At 43.7% G+C, this 20,117-nt stretch overlaps 1 protein-coding gene across 2 annotated transcripts in view; it reads left to right on the top strand.

Annotated features, from left to right (window-relative positions):
- The first annotated feature begins 4,423 nt into the window (after positions 1–4,423).
- ACSL6 (acyl-CoA synthetase long chain family member 6) overlaps positions 4,424–20,117 on the top strand; it is a 330,780-nt gene continuing 315,086 nt past the window's right edge. The window contains exon 1 of one of the 2 annotated variants that reach the window (XM_069763930.1): positions 4,424–5,017. In XM_069763930.1, the coding sequence (XP_069620031.1) occupies positions 4,969–5,017 (49 nt within the window). In that variant the 5' untranslated portion in view covers positions 4,424–4,968. The remainder of the gene's footprint in view (positions 5,018–20,117) is intronic. The other variant, XM_069763931.1, reaches the window with a different exon arrangement.

Raw genomic sequence — 20,117 nt, 5'->3', positions numbered from 1 at the left:
CAAAAATAATGGAAGCAATGGAGAATATCCTCGTAAAGCAAATAGATGAAGCTGCGACTCAAGGAGAAGTCATTATTATCGGGGACTTCAACTACCCTGAAATAGATTGGGGAACAGAAATCTGCAGTTCCAGCAAAGGTAATCGGTTTTTGACAACTATGAGAGACAATTACCTTTCACAACTGGTTCAGGACCCCACAAGAAGGGGGGTACTGCTAGACCTAATATTAATCAACAGGCCAGACCGCATATCAAATATAAGGGTTGGGGGTCACTTGGGTAATAGCGATCACAAAATAATAAGTTTTCATGTATCCTTTAAAAAGATGTGTAATAGAGGGGTTACAAGGACACTAAACTTCAGGAGGGCAAATTTCCAACGGATGAGAGATGATCTTGGTGCAATTAACTGGGACGATATCCTGAGACACAAAAATACACAAAGAAAATGGGAGACATTTATTAGCATCCTGGATAGGACCTGTGCACAGTATATACCGTATGGGAATTAACATACTAGGAATAGGAGGAAACCAATATGGCTAAATAGAGCTGTAAGGGGCGCAATAAGTGACAAAAAGAAAGCATTTAGAGAATTATAGGAAGTAGGTAGTGAGGAGGCATTAAATAAATACAAAAAATTAAATACATTCTGTAAAAAGCAAATCAAGGCAGCAAAGATTGAGACAGAGAGACTCATTGCCAGAGAGAGTAAAAATAATCCTAAAATATTCTTTAACTACATAAATAGTAAGAAACTAAAAAATGATAGTGTTGGCTCCCTTAAAAATAGTCTGGGTGAAATGGTGGATGAGGATGAGGAAAAAGCCAATATGCTAATTGATTTTTTTTTCATCAGTATTTACACAAGAAAATCCCATGGCAGACAAAATGACTAGTGATAAAAATTCCCTATTAAATGTCACCTGCTTAACCCAGCAGGAAGTGCGGCGGCATCTAAAAATCACTAAAATTGACAAATCTCCGGGCCCGGATGGGATACCCCCTCGAGTACTGCAGGAATTAAGTACAGTCATCGATAGACCATTATTTGTAATCTTTAAAGACTCCATAATAACAGGGTCTGTGCCACAGGACTGGCGTATAGCAAATGTGGTGCCAATATTCAAAAAGGGGACAAAAACTGAACTTGGTAATTATAGGCCAGTAAGCTTAACCTCTACTGTGGGTAAAATCCTGGAGGGCATTCTAAGGGATGCTATACTGGAGTATCTGAAGAGGAATAACCTCATGACCGAGTATCAGCACGGGTTTACTAGGGACCGTTCATTTCAGACTAATTTGATCAGTTTCTATGAAGAGGTAAGTTCCGGATTGGACCAAGGGAACCCATTGGACGTAGTGTATATGGACTTTTCAAAAGCTTTTGATACGGTGCCACACAAAAGGTTGATACATAAAATGAGAATAATGGGGATAGGGGAAAATATGTGCAAGTGGGTTGAGAGCTGGCTCAGGGATAGGAAACAAAGGGTGGTTATTGGAGCACACTCGGACTGGGTAGCGGTTAGCAGTGGGGTACCACAGGGGTCAGTATTGGGCCCTCTTCTTTTTAACATATTTATTAATGACCTTGTAGGGGGCATTCAGAGTAGAATTTCAATATTTGCAGATGACACTAAACTCTGCAGGGTAATCAATACAGAGGAAGACAATTTTATATTACAGGATGATTTATGTAAACTAGAAGCTTGGGCTGATAAATGGCAAATGAGCTTTAATGGGGATAAATGTAAGGTCATGCACTTGGGTAGAAGTAATAAGATGTATAATTATGTGCTTAATTCTAAAACTCTGGGCAAAACCGTCAATGAAAAAGACCTGGGTGTATGGGTGGATGACAAACTCATATTCAGTGGCCAGTGTCAGGCAGCTGCTACAAAGGCAAATAAAATAATGGGATGCATTATAAGAGGCATAGATGCTCATGAGGAGAATATAATTTTACCTCTATACAAGTCACTAGTTCGACCACACTTAGAATACTGTGCACAGTTCTGGTCTCCGGTGTTTAAGAAAGACATAGCTGAACTGGAGCGGGTGCAGAGAAGAGCGACCAAGGTTATTAGAGGACTGGGGGGTCTGCAATAACAAGATAGGTTTTTACACTTGGGGCTATTTAGTTTGGAAAAACGAAGGCTAAGGGGTGATCTTATTTTAATGTATAAATATATAAGGGGACAGTACAAAGACCTTTCTGATGATCTTTTTAATCATAGACCTGAGACGGACAAGGGGGCATCCTCTACGTCTGGAGGAAAGAAGGTTTAAGCATAATAACAGACGCGGATTCTTTACTGTAAGAGCAGTGAGACTATGGAACTCTCTGCCGTATGATGTTGTAATGAGTGATTCATTACTTAAATTTAAGAGGGGACTGGACACCTTTCTGGAAAAGTATAATGTTACAGGGTATATACACTAGATTCCTTGATAGGGCGTTGATCCAGGGAACTAGTCTGATTGCCGTATGTGGAGTCGGGAAGGAATTTTTTCCCCCAATGTGGAGCTTACTCTTTGCTACATGGTTTTTTTTTTGCCTTCCTCTGGATCAACATGTTAGGGCATGTTAGGTTAGGCTATGGGTTGAACTAGATGGACTTATAGTCTTCCTTCAACCTTAATAACTATGTAACTATGATGCTGATACACACTACATCCATGTTGTATGATGATGATGATGGTGCTGATACACACTACAGCCCTGTAGCATGATGATGATGATGATTATGCTTATACACATTACAGCCCTGTAGTATGATGATGATGATGCAGGATGATGCTCATACACGCTACAGCCCTGTAGTATGATGATGATGATGGTGCTGATACCCACTACAGCCCTGTAGTATGATGATGATGATACACACTACAGCTCTGTAGTATGATGATGATGATGATGATGGTGCTGATACCCACTACAACCCTGTAGTATGATGACGGTGATTATACACACTACAGCCCTGTAGTATGATGATGATGATGATGCAGGATGATGCTGATACCCACTACAGCCCTGTAGTATAATGATGATGGTGCAGGATGATGATGATGATGATACACACTACAGCCCAGTAGTATGATGATGATACACACTACAGCCCAGTAGTATGATAATGATGATGATGATGGTGCTGATAACCACTACAGCCCTGTAGTATGATGATGATGATTATGATGATGGTGCTGATACACACTACAGCTCTGTAATATGATGATGATGATGATGGTGCTGATACCCACTACAGCCCTGTAGTATGATAATGATGATGATGATAATGGTGCTGATACCCACTACAGCCCTGTAGTATGATAATGATGATGATGATGGTGCTGATAACCACTACAGCCCTGTATGTAGTATGATGATGATGATGATTATGATGATGATGATGATGGTGCTGATACACACTACAGCTCTGTAATATGATGATGATGATGATGATGATGGTGCTGATACCCACTACAGCCCTGTAGTATGATAATGATGATGATGATAATGGTGCTGATAACCACTACAGCCCTGTAGTATGATGATGATGATGGTGCTGATACCTACTACAGCCCTGTAGTATGATGACGATGATGATGATGCTGATACCCACTACAGCCCTGCAGTATGATGATGATGGTGCAGGATGTTGATGATGATACCCAATACAGCCCTGTAGTATGATGATGATGATGATGCTGATACACACTACAGCTCTGTAGTATGATGATGATGATGCAGGATGATGATGATGATGCAGGATAATGATGATACCCACTACAGCCCTGCAGGATGATGATGATGCAGGATGATGCTGATACCCACTACAGCCCTGCAGTATGATGATGATGATGATGATGCAGTATGATGATGATACCCACTACAGCCCTGCAGTATGATGATGATGGTGCAGGATGATGATGATGATACCCACTACAGCCCTGTAGTATGATGATGATGGTGCAGGATGATGATGATACCCACTACAGCCCTGCAATATGATGATGATGATGCAGGATGATGATACCCACTACAGCCCTGTAGTATGATGATGATGATGCAAGATGATGCTGATACCCACTACAGCCCTGCAGTATGATGATGATGGTGCAGGATGATGATGATGATACCCACTACAGCCCTGTAGTATGATGATGATGGTGCAGGATGATGATGATACCCACTACAGCCCTGCAATATGATGATGATGATGCCCACTACAGCCCTGTAGTATGATGATGATGATGCAAGATGATGCTGATACCCACTACAGCCCTGCAGTATGATGATGATGATGCAGGATGATGGTACCCACTACAGCACTGCAATATGATGATGATGATGATGATGCAGGATGATGCTGATACCCACTACAGCCCTGCAGTATGATGATGCAGGATGATGATACCCACTACAGCCCTGCCGTATGATGATGCAGGATGATGATACCCACTACAGCCCTGCAGTATGATGATGATGATGCAGGATGATGATACCCACTACAGCCCTGCAGGATGATGATGATGATACCCACTACAGCCCTGCAGGATGATGATGATGATACCCACTACAGCCCTGCAGGATGATGATGATGATACCCACTACAGCCCTGCAGGATGATGATGATGATACCCACTACAGCCCTGTAGACTGATGGCAGCTCAGCCTTGCAGAGAGCCTGCAGCCCCCGGTGCTGGCACACACGGTGCAGGTAGCTTCCAGCATGAGGTTACTGGCGTGCACAATCCACGTGCTGGCGGATCACTGCAGCAGGAGGGGCGAGCAGGGAAGCAGCATCATTCTGCCATAGGGAAGCAGGAGGTCCCAGAAGAAGAGCTAAATATACTGCCCTACTGCAGCGGCTGCAGCGTGTGCCCCTCCCCCGCCCTCACTGCAGTGCGGCCCCTCCGCCTCCTCCAGCGCACTGGCCCACGGTGCAGCCGGCACTCGGAGACATGCTGACATTCCTGCTAGTGTCTGGGGGCTCCATCTGGCTGCTGATGGGTAAGAGCCTGCGTGCCCCTAATGAGTGGGAGCCCCTGCTAATGGCATGTGGGGCAGGGAGTGATGGCAGTGCGGTATTCTCTGTAGGGCTGCATGGAAGTTATCAGCGAGTTATTATGGGAATGCTGCTGGCAGAGGCTAGCCCTGGGCTGGATGCTTTATGGCGCACAGTAGTGTAGATATTGGAGTAATATGTCCTCCATGTATAATGCACATTTGTGGGTGAGCCTGGTGGAGGGGCGAGGGTGCAATATGGGGGATGTATGCTGTGATATATCACACACATTATTGTAGGTGTATATCAATATATCAATATTTCAAGGCATCGCTGGCTTTCTAAATCCCTTCAAACCCCCAAATAAAGCTCTTACTGCAGTCAGGTCTTGTAGCCCCCGGAATAATTACTGGGGAGCACTTTTCTAATGTCACTAGAGTGCTTCTTCCAGAATATGGAATTGGTCAGTGATGGTTTTCTTCCCCAGGTTGATGCATATTCTGATGATGACCCATGCTGTCCCCAGTCATTCACAAGGACAAGGAAATCACTTGTCCTGAGTCAGCACCATCTCATCCCTGATAGCGGAGCTGCTCCACCAATGGGGCTGATCGGAATTCATCTGATTACTAAGGTGTTGATTAAAGTTAATAACCTAGCCCTTGCCTTATATGCCGCTAATCAGGATTAATGATTAATTAAGAAGAAGGTGCGCAGATTGTACATAGAACTATTCATTCTTATCACTTGCCTTCATACTTGGTAGTCGGCCCCATGGATGAGAGCACAGTGCAATGTTACCCATCATATTATACAATGTGTCTCATTACATGTAAGTAACAGCCCTAAATGTTTGTAAATAAAGCGTAGAAGACTGTTCTGGCCTTATGATATTACAGACCTGAAGAACTCACCTTCTAGTCAGGGCTCTAGGGTCTGATCTGCAGTTGTCGCCACCGGCCGTTACACAGGGAGCTTTTCTGGTTCCGTTCACTGTACAACTCCTTCACTTTTTTGTATGTAGTTACATAGATTGAAAAAAGTACTAGACCCATCAAGTTCAACCTCTCTCCACTAGTAATGAGCGAATATACTCGTTACTTGAGATTTCTCGAGCATGCTCAGGGGTCCTCCGAGTATTTTTTAGTGCTCGGAGATTTAGTTTTCCTCACCTCAGCTGAATGATTTACATCTCTTAGGCTACGTTCACATTAGCGTTTCCCGACGCAGCGTCGGGAAACGCTGCGGCGACGCATGCGTCATGCGCCCCTATATTTAATATGGGGGACGCATGGACATGCGTTGTGCTGCGTTGTGCGACGCATGCGTTTTTTTTGCCGCAAGCGTCGGGCGCAGAAAACGCAATAAGTTGCATTTCTCTTGTGTCCAAATTTCGGCAAAAAACGACGCATGCGTCGCAAAACGCAGCGTTTTTGCGTGCGTTTTGGTGCGTTTTTATTTGCGTTGTGCATTGCGTCGCCGACGCAGCGGCGCACAACGCAAATGTGAACGTAGCCTTAGCCAGCAAAAATACATGTGGGGGTTGCCTGGTTGCTAGGGAATCCCCACATGTAATCAAGCTGGCTAACAGATGTAAATCATTCAGCTGCAGCGCTGAAAAATCTCCGAGCACTTACAAATACTCAGATGACACCCGAGCATGCTCGAGAAATCTCAAGTACCGAGTATATTCGCTCATCACTACTCTCCACCAATTGTACATTTTGTCACAATATTATGTATATCAAGGAAATCGTCCAGCCCTGTTTTACAAGTTGTCATAGTGTCTGCCATTACTACATCCTGGGGTCCGTCATTCCACAGTCTGAATGCTCTAACTGTAAAGAACCCTTTATAAAGATGTTATAGTGTCGGCCATTACTACCACCTGGGGTCCGGCATTCCACAGTCTGACTGCTCTAACTGTAATGAACCCTTTATAAAGATGTTATAGTGTCTGCCATTACTACCTCCTGGGGTCCGGCATTCCACATTCTGACTGCTCTAACTGTAAAGAACCCTTTATAAAGGTGTTATAGTGTCTGCCATTACTACCTCCTGGGGTCTGGCATTCCACAGTCTGACTGCTCTAACTGTAATGAACCCTTTATAAAGATGTTATAGTATCAGCCATTACTACCACCTGGGGTCCGGCATTCCACAGTCTGACTGCTCTAACTGTAAAGAACCCTTTATAAAGGTGTTATAGTGTCTGCCATTACTACCTCCTGGGGTCTGGCATTCCACAGTCTGACTGCTCTAACTGTATATAACCCTTTATAAAGGTGTTATAGTGTCTGCTATTACTACCTCCTGGGGTCTGGCATTCCACAGTCTGACTGCTCTAACTGTAATGAACCCTTTATAAAGATGTTATAGTATCAGCCATTACTACCACCTGGGGTCCGGCATTCCACAGTCTGACTGCTCTAACTGTAAAGAACCCTTTATAAAGGTGTTATAGTGTCTGCCATTACTACCTCCTGGGGTCTGGCATTCCACAGTCTGACTGCTCTAACTGTATATAACCCTTTATAAAGGTGTTATAGTGTCTGCTATTACTACCTCCTGGGGTCTGGCATTCCACAGTCTGACTGCTCTAACTGTATATAACCCTTTATAAAGCTGTTATAGTGTCCACCATTACTACCTCCTGGGGTTTGGCATTCCACATTCTGACTGCTCTAACTGTAAAGAAACCTTTATAAAGGTGTTATAGTGTCTGCTATTACTACCTCCTGGGGTCTGGCATTCCACAGTCTGACTGCTCTAACTGTAAAGAACCCTTTATAAAGCTGTTATAGTGTCAGCCATTACTACCTCCTGGGGTCCGGCATTCCACAGACTGCTCTAACTGTATAGAACCCTTTATAAAGCTATTATAGTATCCGCCATTACTACCTCCTGGGGTCCGGCATTCCACATTCTGACTGCTCTAACTGTAAAGAAACCTTTATAAAGGTGTTATAGTGTCTGCCATTACTACCTCCTGGGGTCCGGCATTCCACATTCTGACTGTTCTAACTGTAAAGAACCCTTTATAAAGATGTTATAGTGTCTGCTATTACTACCTCCTGGGGTCCGGCATTCCACAGTCTGACTGCTCTAACTGTAAAGAACCCTTTATAAAGATGTTATAGTGTCGGCCATTACTACCTCCTGGGATCCGGTATTCCACAGTCTGACTGCTCTAACTGTAAAGAATCCTTTATAAAGCTGTTATAGTGTCGGCCATTACTACCACCTGGGGTCCGGCATTTCACAGTCTGACTGCTCTAACTGTAAAGAAACCATTATAAAGATGGCATAGTGTTGGCCTTTACTACCTCATGGGGTCCGTCATTCCACATTCTGACTGCTCTAACTGTAAAGAACCCATTATAAAGATGTAATAGTGTTGGCCATTACTACCACCTGGGGTCTGGCACTGCACAGTCTGACTGCTCTAACTGTAAAGAAACCTTTATAGAGGTGTTATAGTGTCAGCCATTACTGCCTCCTGGGGTCCGGCATTCCACAGTCTGACTGCTCTAACTGTAAAACCTTTATAAGGGTATGTTCACACGTTCAGGATTTCCATCCTTTTTTTTTCCTGACTGTTTTTTAAAAAACTGCAGCTCTTGGCAGAAAACGCAGGTCCTTTTTTTGGTCCTTTTTTGGTCCGTTTTTGATGCGTTTTTTGATGCGTTTTTTTGATGCAGTTTTCTAGCCAGAGTCTGTGTGTTTTCTAGGAATTTTTTTAGGGTTAAAATGGCTGAAAATACCCTAACCCTACCCCTAACCCTACCCCTAACCCTACCCCTACCCCTAACCCTACCCCTAACCCTACCCCTAACCCTAACCCTACCCCTAACCCTAACCCTAACCCTACCCCTAACCCTACCCCTAACCCTAACCCTACCCCTAACCCTACCCCTACCCCTATTCTAACCTTAGTGAAAAAAAAAAAAAAAAAAAATTCTTTATTTTTTTTATTGTCCCTACCTATGGGGGTGACAAAGGGGGGGGGGTGTCATTTACTATTTTTTTATTTTGATCACTGAGATAGGTTATATCTCAGTGATCAAAATGCACTTTGGAACGAATCTGCCGGCCGGCAGATTCGGCGGGCGCACTGCGCATGCGCCCGCCATTTTGCAAGATGGCGGCGCCCAGGGAGAAGACGGCCGGACGGACACCGGGACGCCGGGTGAGTATAAGGGGGGGAGATTAGGGCACGGGGGGGGCATCAGAGCACTGGGGGGGGGCATCGGAGCACTGGGGGGGGGCATCGGAGCACGGGGGGGCGGGATCGGAACACGGGGGGGGCAGCCACACTCCGCCCACGCACTTCCGCCCGCTCCCCGCACTTCCTGCTGCAGCGGTTCTGCACATCAAACCGCAGTAAAACCCGCAGATATATTTTTGATCTGCGGGTTTTACTGCGGTTTGGACCTCACAATGGAGGTCTATGGGTGCAGAACCGCTGCGGCTCCGGAAAAAGAATTGACATGCTCCTTCTTTTTTCCGGGAGCTATTCAGCGCGTCTTTTTTTTTACAATTTCCGGACCATGTGCACAGTGTGTCCTGTTTTCCATAGGGTACAGTGTACTGTACCCTGCATGGAAAACAGCTGCGGAACCGCAGCGGCAAAACCGCCGCGGTTCCGCGGTAAAAAACGCACTGTGTGAACATGGCCTAAAGGTGTTATAGTGTCTGCCATTATTACCTCCTGGGGTCCGGCATTCCACATTCTGACTGCTCTAACTGTAAAGAACCCTTTATAAAGCTGTTGTAGTGTCGGCCATTACTACCACCTGGGGTCCGGCATTCCACAGTCTGACTGCTCTAACTGTAAAGAAACCTTTATAAAGGTGTTATAGTGTCTGCCGTTACTACCTCCTGGGGTCCGGCATTCCACAGTCTGACTGCTCTAACTGTAAAGAAACCTTTATAAAGGTGTTATAGTGTCTGCCATTACTACCTCCTGGGGTCTGGCATTCCACAGTCTGACTGCTCTAACTGTAAAGAACCCTTTATAAAGCTGTTATAGTGTCAGCCATTACTACCTCCTGGGGTCCGGCATTCTACAGACTGACTGCTCTAACTGTATAGAACCATTTATAAAGCTGTTATAGTCTCCGCCATTACTACCTCCTGGGGTCCGGCATTCCACATTCTGACTGCTCTAACTGTAAAGAAACCTTTATAAAGGTGTTATAGTGTCTGCCATTACTACCTCCTGGGGTCCGGCATTCCACATTCTGACTGCTCTAACTGTAAAGAACCCTTTATAAAGATGTTATAGTGTCTGCCATTACGACCTCCTGGGGTCCGGCATTCCACAGTCTGACTGCTCTAACTGTAAAGAACCCTTTATAAAGATGTTATAGTGTCGGCCATTACTACTTCCTGGGGTCTGGCATTCCACAGTCTGACTGCTCTAACTGTAAAGAATCCTTTATAAAGCTGTTATAGTGTCGGCCATTACTACCTCCTGGGGTCCGGCATTTCACAGTCTGACTGCTCTAACTGTAAAGAAATCTTTATAAAGATGGCATAGTGTTGGCCTTTACTACCTCCTGGGGTCCGTCATTCCACATTCTGACTGTTCTAACTGTAAAGAACCCTTTATAAAGATGTTATAGTGTTGGCGATTACTACCACTTGGGGTCTGGCACTGCACAGTCTGACTGCTCTAACTGTAAAGAAACCTTTATAAAGGTGTTATCGTGTCAGCCATTACTGCCTCCTGGGGTCCGGCATTCCACAGTCTGACTGCTCTAACTGTAAAACCTTTATAAAGGTGTTATAGTGTCTGCCATTATTACCTCCTGGGGTCCGGCATTCCACATTCTGACTGCTCTAACTGTAAAGAACCCTTTATAAAGCTGTTATAGTGTCAGCCATTACTACCTCCTGGGATCCGGCATTCCAAAGTCTGACTGCTCTAACTGTAAAGAATCCTTTATAAAGCTGGTATAGTGTCGGCTATTACTACCACCTGGGGTCCGGCATTTCACAGTCTGACTGCTCTAACTGTAATGAAACCTTTATAAAGATGGCATAATGTCGGCCTTTACTACCTCCTGGGGTCCGTCATTCCACAGTCTGACTTCTCTAACTTTAAAGAACCCTTTATAAAAATGTTATAGTGTTGGCGATTACTACCTCCTGGGGTCCGGCATTCCACATTTTGACTGCTGTAACTGTAAAGAACCCTTTATAAAGATGTTATAGTGTCTGCCTTTACTACCTCCTGTGGTCCGGCATTCCACATTCTGACTGCTCTAACTGTAAAGACCCCTTTATAAAGATGTTATAGTGTTGGCCATTACTACCTTCTGGGGTCCGGCATTCCACAGTCTGACTGCTCTAACCGTAAAGAACCCTTAATAAAGATGTTATAGTGTCGGCCATTACTACCTCCTGGGGTCCGGCATTCCACATTCTGACTGCTCTAACTGTAAAGAACCCTTTATAAAGATGTTATAGTGTCTGCCATTACTACTTCTTGGTGTCCGTCTTTCCACAGTCTGACTGCTCTAACTGTAAAGAACCCTTTATGAAGATGTTATAGTGTCTGTCATTACTACCTCCTGGGGTCCATCATTGCACAGTCTGACTGCTCTAACTCTAAAGAATCCTTTATAAAGATGTTATAGTGTTGGCCATTACTACCTTCTGGGGTCCGGCATTCCACAGTCTGACTGCTCTAACCGTAAAGAACCCTTAATAAAGATGTTATAGTGTCGGCCATTACTACCTCCTGGGGTCCGGCATTCCACATTCTGACTGCTCTAACTGTAAAGAACCCTTTATAAAGATGTTATAATGTCGGCCTCTTTTACCACCTGGGGTCCGTCATTCCACAGTCTGACTGCTCTAACTGTAAAGAACCCTTTATAAAAATGTTATAGTGTCGGCCATTACTACCTCCTGGGGTCCGGCATTCCACAGTCTGACTGCTCTAACTGTAAAGAACCCTTAATAAAGATGTTATAGTGTCGGCCATTACTACCTCCTGGGGTCTGGCATTCCACATTCTGACTGCTCTAACTGTAAAGAACCCTTTTTAAAGATGTTATAGTGTCTGCCATTACTACCTCTTGGGGTCCGTCTTTCCACAGTCTGACTGCTGTAACTGTAAAAAAAACCTTTATGAAGATGTTATAGTGTCTGCCATTACTACCTCCTGGGGTCCGGCATTCCACATTCTGACTGCTCTAACTGTAAAGAACCCTTTATAAAGATGTTATAATGTCGGCCATTACTACCACCTGGGGTCCATCATTCCACTGTCTGACTGCTTTAACTGTAAAGAACCCTTTATAAAGATGTTATAATGTCGGCCATTACTACCACCTGGGGTCCATCATTCCACTGTCTGACTGCTTTAACTGTAAAGAACCCTTTATAAAGATGTTACAATTCACCTACAGCAAAGGTCGTGAATGTTGTTGAATTGAAGCCCAGGTGCTTAATTCTTTAGTACAAAAGGAATCAGTTTTATGTACATGAAATCCTTTAAGAATCCTAGTTATGTGCTGCTAGGGTCCATACAGAGGAATTGTCCTCTTTTTTGTAGCAATGATCAAAATGATACACTGGTTCTTTTTCTCATTTCTCAAAGCTCGATTGTGTGAGGATATAAACCCTGCCAGCTCCCAGTAATCTCATTAATCATGGTAGTCAGGACAACAAATTTGTTTTTGACTGTCAATTTAAGGAGTCACCTTTGAGTAAAAATGTAAATAGATAGTAGGATCGATCTTTCTAATACAACTTGTTTTTATGAGCGTATTTACAGCCATGTGCTTGGCTAGATCAGGGGGAAAACAGTGCTAAAATGCTGTGGAATATGTTGGCGCTATAGAAATAAAACTAATCCCACCTTGGACAACATCTGCAAAGAGTTTGTATGCTCTCCCCGTATTTGCGTGGGTTTCCTCCGGGTTCTCTATTTCCTGCTACACTTCAAAGACATACTGATAGGGAATGTAGATTGTGAGCCCAATCAGGGACAGAGATGATAATGTGTGCAAAACTGTAAAGCGCTGCGGAATATGTTAGCGCTATATAAAAATAAAGATTATTATTATTATATTATATATATACATTATTATAATGTTATTAGAGCCTAGGAGTCAGAATTTGCTCCGATCATTGTTCACTACACATTGCACTGGCTTTTTTTAGATCTTCAGCTTTAATGTAGTCACTGAATGCAAGAGACAGAATAAAAAAGCTCTTTTGGCAATTCCCTGGGGTCCTGTGGATGTGTTTCCTGCACTGTCTTAGTGAGTGAAGTGGGCTGATTTCGGGTCCCCATTAGTGAGCTTGTGTGTCTTCCCCCACACTGCAGTCACTGGGCCATCAGATGCTTTTGTGTTAGTCTGGATGTAGAGCGTGTCTAGATAATGTAAGAGAACTAAGAGCGAGTCGTCAGGTTTGGCTTAGGTCAGCATTGGCGTGTAATGACATGACGATGTGCTTGATATATGCTCCGTGCTCGCCACATCATTTTTACCATGGATATTAAGCTACATTGCATTATGCCTATTGATGTAATAATAAATACAGGGAAAATAAAATTCAGATCCACCAGTTACAGGAAGGAAAGGAATAGATGACTGGATAACCATTTAAGATCTTGACATATTTCAAGGCAATGTATAATTATAGGGGTTGTCCACTACTAGTCATAGGTTAATCAATTTAAGATACAATGAGTGTACGCTCATCTCCTGCAGCAGCGTCCTTCCAGTAAAGTTGGCGCCCCTGTGTCATTGTTATGTCATATACCGGCTGCAGCCAATGAGCGGTTACGTATCAGATGCAGCCTTTACTATTTCATCAGAGTGGACGACGATCCTGACGAAATATTGATGAGCAATCCTTGGCAGCGCATTGGCTGCAGCCATCACGTGGCACAACAAAATCACCGCCGCAAACAGTGGCGCCAACGTCGCTGCAGAAGGTGGGCACACACTGTTTTTATTTCATATCATGTCCTCAATTGAGTAAACTTGGTGTTATCACGTAGTGGACAACCCCTTTAATTTATAATTATGTTATCAAAAATATGGAAATCCTATAAAGCTTTCACATGTAAATGTATCTCAAGCCTATATGATACAGTAGCACAAGGCTTGTGACCCCGAAGGTCAAAAAAGGTCATGGATAGCGATCACAATGATGTTCACAGATTTTGGGGTTTTGCTAGTAAACTGCAGCTGTCTGTCTGCTGCAACATATTACAGCCCTGACAGTGTAAAAACTGCAGATGTTATAGGGCAGAACAGTACTAGTCCTAGAGTATTTCCCCCATTAGCCACAATTTATTGCACTGACATACATCCTGCAAAACTGAGCATGGTGCTGCTGCACCTGCAACTATTATGTTGGCATAATAATAATGATTCTCGTACAGTCTGTCATCTTGTGTATGTGACAGTGACCAAGGACACTAAAGCATATCATAGGACAGAGGTGGGCAATTCATTTCGCCAAGGACCCACGTGAGAAACTATGACTATTGTGGAGGGTGAACCAACCGACCAAACTTAATTCTGCTTATTATTATGATTATTTTACATTTTTTATCACTTAATATTGAGAGGAATTAAGTATTGCTACTGCTAATAAATGTTACAATAAGGCTTACTGTAATATGTAGTCCTGCCTTTGGACGCCAACCAGAACCGTGTAATTTACTGTTTTTTTATGAAGTTTATAAAAAGTAGTAAATCATACTGCTCCTCCTATTCAGCCTTAAGTTTTGTTCCTTGTTCAACAGCCTCTCCATATAGACAATGCCCCCCATACACAATATGATGCGCCTGTCATCCTCAAAAATCCCCAAACATAATATGATTCCCAAAATGCCCCCGATAGTATGACACCTCTCACACGAAATACGATGCCCCTAGTATCGTCCAAATAGTGACACCCCAAATGCTCCACACAGCTATGATGCTTCCACAGCTTTGAACACAGGGTGGTATGACCACTGTCCCCAACAAACAGAATGATGTCCCCACCTTACACACCGTATAATGACCCCCGCAGCTTCCCCACTTACAGTGTGATAGTGTCTTTACCCCATACACAGTATTATATTTAAACAGTCCCCTAAACACAGTTTGATACCTCCACATCTGTCCACACAAAGTACAATGACCACCACATCCTACCACACACAGTATGATGATCCCCACAACTTCCTACTCACATTGTGATGTCCTCACAGCCCTCACACAGTATGATGAGCCCAACACCACAGCCCTCACACAGTATGATGAGCCCAACACCACAGCCCTCACACAGTATGATGAGCCCAACACCACAGCCCTCACACAGTATGATGAGCCCAACACCACATCCTTCACACAGTATGATGAGCCCATCACCACAGCCCTCACCCAGTATGATGAGCCCAACACCACAGCCTTCACCCAGTATGATGAGCCCAACACCACAGCCCTCACACAGTATGATGAGCCCAACACCACAGCCCTCACAGTATGATGACCCCAACACCACATCCTTCACACAGTATGATGAGCCCAACACCACATCCCTCACACAGTATGATGAGCCCATCACCACAGCCCTCACACAGTATGATGAGCCCAACACCACATCCTTCACACAGTATGATGAGCCCATCACCACAGCCCTCTCCCAGTATGATGAGCCCAACACCACATCCTTCACACAGTATGATGAGCCCAACACCACATCCTTCCCACAGTATGATGGGCCCAACACCACAGCCTTCATACAGTATGATGAGCCCAACACCACATCCTTCACACAGTATAATGAGCCCAACACCACAGCCCTCACACAGTATGATGAGCCCAATACCACAGCCCTCACACAGTATGAGCCCAACACCACATCCTTCACACAGTATGATGAGCCCAACACCACAGCCTTCACACAGTATGATGAGCCCAACACCACATCCTTCACACAGTATGATGAGCCCAACACCACAGCCTTCACACAGTATGATGAGCCCAACACCACATCCTTCACACAGTATGATGAGCCCAACACCACAGCCTTCACACAGTATGATGAGCCCAACACCACAGCCTTCACACAGTATGATGAGCCCAACACCACAGCCTTCACACAGTATGATGAGCCCAACACCACAGCCTTCACACAGTATGATGAGCCCAACACCACAGCCCTCACACGGTATGATAAGCCCATCACCACAGCCCTCACACACAGTATATGTATCCCAGAGTTCCACTAACACACAGTATGATGTCTCCACAACCCCATCACACAGTATAATGTCTATAATGTCTAACAAAATGATAATATCCCCAAAGCCCCCACACAGAGTTTGATATCCCCATGGCCTCTCTCTCTCTCGTCCCCGGAATACTCCTTCTATAAAATTTCAGGTGACGCATCCGCCGAAATACTGGAAACGTTGCATACGTTTTGACACTATTTTCTAAACGTACGTCGCTACGTCTCGGCGACGCATTACGACAGGACATTGCCGACGGAAGTGTGAAAGAGGCCTAACACTATTACCCTGCAGATTGCAGATTAACTCCATATCTGCAGATTAATATCGTTTTTCTAGTGACAGGTTCCCTTTAAGTGCGTACTATGTATTCTGGCAGGTAGCATTTTCCATGCATCTTCCAAAACTAGACTTGCTCATCAGCTACCAGATATAAACGTGGACTCAACTGAGAACACGTTGACGATACTGATGTTCAGTAGCCACATTCCTTAAAACACACTGATCTACACTTGGCCTTTTAAATGGTGACCTTAGGTTTGTGTGATGCTGCATGACTATTGACACTGAACTCCTAAAACTCTGGATGTGCAGGTCTTGTACTTATGACACTTTTATTGCACATTCTATTTCAGTTTGCAACTCTGTGGTGAAGATAGGTGGTCATCAGTATTTTGCAACCTCACTGTGTGGTTTTGTGTGATCTACTGCTTCTTACCTAAGCAGTTGTTACTCCTATTTATCACTACCCAGTAATAGCGCTTACAGGTTACATGCACACATGTGGCAGATTTTTTTTTTTTACTACATTCATTACCTGTGTTTGCCTACAGTGATTTCATGGCTGTGTGCTTGGTTGTGGAGATACATGGTCTTAATAGTTAAAAGAGGGTATTCATACTTTTAACTATACAGACAGTCCCTGACTGAACATTCGAGTAAGTATGACCCCTAGTTACGGCTTACCTCTCTAGGCTTCTGCCTGCTCACCACCTTATGCTGTTGTGATCTTATGATCCGTAACATTAAGGTGCACAGTAACCTCCGAGGCCTGGACGTAGACAGAAGTCCTGACCGATAGTGAATAAGCCGGAAATACAACATGCTACACCGGAAAGAAGTGGACCGGATAGTGGGAGGGCAGGGAACAACAGGGTGCCGGAGAAGAGTATCAGGCTATGTGCACACGTTGCGGATTGGGGTGCAGAATTTTCCGCACAAAATCTGCATCTCCTGGCAGTAGACGCAGGTGCAGATTTGCCGCGGGTTTTGTGCGTTTTTGTTGCGGAATTGATCCGGATTTTGTGCGGATTTTGTGCATTTTTTACCCCTGCGGATTTCTATAATGGAAGGGGTCAGAAACGCTAGAGTTACGCACAAAAGAAGTAGCATGCTACTTCTTTTGATCCGCATCAAAATATTTTTCCGCACCATTAGCACAGCTTTTTTTTTTCCAATTGATTTACATTGTACTGTAAATCACAGTGCGGATCAGCAGCGTTTTTGCGCTGAAAAATCCGCTGCGGATCCGCACTAAATCCGCAACGTGTGCACATAGCCTAAGTCTTATTTTTTTGCTGGTCCTGTTCCAGCTTTTCTACAATTTGAGACTTAAACAAAACCTACAGAACAATCTAGTTTTTAATTGAGTTTTATTTAGATATTAAAGGAAAATGACATACATTAGTTGTTGCAACAAAAAAATCATCTCTATTAGTGGTAATGGGTCCTGGCAGACTTACTAAGATCCTTGTCAACTGTCCAGGCCCAGGTCAATTAGGCTATATGCCCACGATAAGGGATAGCAGCGTTTTGGACGCAGCGTTTTTTCCCTGCCTCAAAATTCTGCATTATAATCACACAATTAAATCCTCATGTTCTTAGTGAACTATGCAGATTTAATGCATCTAATGAATGGCTGTGGAGGAAACTTCGCTGCCGAAGTTAACATGCTGTGGCTCGTAAACCCGCACACGGGGTGAGTTTACGCAGTAGTAAATAGAAGCACAGTGGGCATGGGATTTCTATATTTTCAATCTAGTGGGCTTCTAATGTAGAACGCTTCATTTTGGACTCAGCGCAAATACGCTGCATCTAAAACGCTGCTATTCCTGATCCGTGAGCATGCAGCCTTAAATTCTTTTCACCAGACCACACATTTTTCATACATGTAATTGTCAGTGAATCTGTTTTAAATTTATATGTTTCAAATTTGGACTTCTATCTGCACACCAATTTGATGTTCAGTGGCGCACCTCGCTCTTTTCCCATTCTTTGCTGGAGTGCCCAGATATAATGGGTACTCAATTTTGGAATGGCAGTCCCAATCCAGACTGTGGATGCCACCTGTCTGTAGCCCTTCATTTTAGAACAAGAGCTTAGGGTCAGCACAGTGCTGTCAGAGGAAGCAGTAGAAGCAGGGCAGCTTAGGTGAAAGCAGTCTCAGACATCAGTGGACAATTGGAGAAGGTTCTGAAAATGTTATCCGTAGCTGGACTGCCCCATTATATACATCTTTGTTAGGCTAACTAGTAATAAACCACCCGTCATTGCAGTTTGACCAGATGCAGGACTATTAATACCAAATTAGGCCATGCATAACCCTCCCAGACAAATCACAGTCTGACACAAGAAACTAGTGTCTTCCAACCAGACACCCATCAATCAATGATGGCCTAGTTGATACAGCCACCAACATTTAGGGTATATGCACACAAGGTCTTTAAAACTCAGGCTAATTTGTTGTGTTCTTTAAATTGGAACCCACTTCAGGAAAAAGTTGATAGTTTTGCAGAATTTTTTTTAAATGCTGCAAAAGATTTCAGGTGTCTTCTTTGTCCTTGGGATCCCCATAGACTTCTCGATTTATTATGTGGCATCTGCCAAGCGGAAAACTCCAGTAGAATGATCAAATAACATTTTTCAACCTGTTTGCATTTTTTAAACCCAAAGCCATTAAGAGATAATCAAAAGACTGAACTGCAAGCTGTCATTAAATAGTATAAGTTGGAGTGGTCCTGGATAGGAGATATGGGTCCCCGGTCACTGGGTAATCCACAGTGATGTGAAGCCCAGAGCGCAGATTCCAGCAAAATTAGATTGTTACAATGTTTTTTAAAATAGACTGGATTTCTGGGTCCAGGGTTTAGGAGCAGCTAGAAGTGCTGAATGGGACTGGCTGCTCCCATATGTCCAATCTAGGGTTTGCAAAAGGCTGCTGAGCTGTATCAGAGGTTGTCTGGGGGTGAAGGTGGAAAGACCCATTGATGTATGTTGGTCAGACTCTGCTAGAGACTGGCTTAGAGTGGACTGTATTGTAAATAGGTCAGCCGGTCATCTGAAAGAACCGTTTTGTTTTTTGCTATACCTGGGTCAGAGAAAGGCTATTTGGTTTCCTTTATGCCGAAGGCTTATGAACTTTAATAAACCTTCATGTTTGAGCAAGATATTGCCTGCCTGTGTGAACACTACCGATAACCGGAGACTGAACTCCTACAATAGAAAATACCTATGTAAAATTATTTGAGCTTTTTTCGAGTACTTTTTCTGGTGGATTTTAGAGCTGACCCACCTGAAAAAAAACATAGCGTCCACTATTGTACACTATGTTGTGTAATAAGCATTTGCCAGCACATAAAAAATAAACACTTTTTACGATCTTAATTGTTGATAGACAGAAAATTATGGTGTAGTGCTTACAAATGTAGCCCAACCAAAGCCAATATGGTTAAGGTGAAATTGAATAATGGGTGCAATAATTAACATTTAAAATAGAATTATTCTTAAAATTCTTCAATATGGGTAAGAAAATTTGATTAAATCATCATAAAGTTTGCAAAACACGTCAA

The sequence above is a fragment of the Ranitomeya imitator genome, chromosome 4, assembly GCF_032444005.1.
Source record: "Ranitomeya imitator isolate aRanImi1 chromosome 4, aRanImi1.pri, whole genome shotgun sequence".
NCBI lineage: Eukaryota > Metazoa > Chordata > Amphibia > Anura > Dendrobatidae > Ranitomeya > Ranitomeya imitator.
Note: the sequence above shows the minus strand (reverse complement) of the source record. Positions and strands in the feature narration are given on the sequence as shown.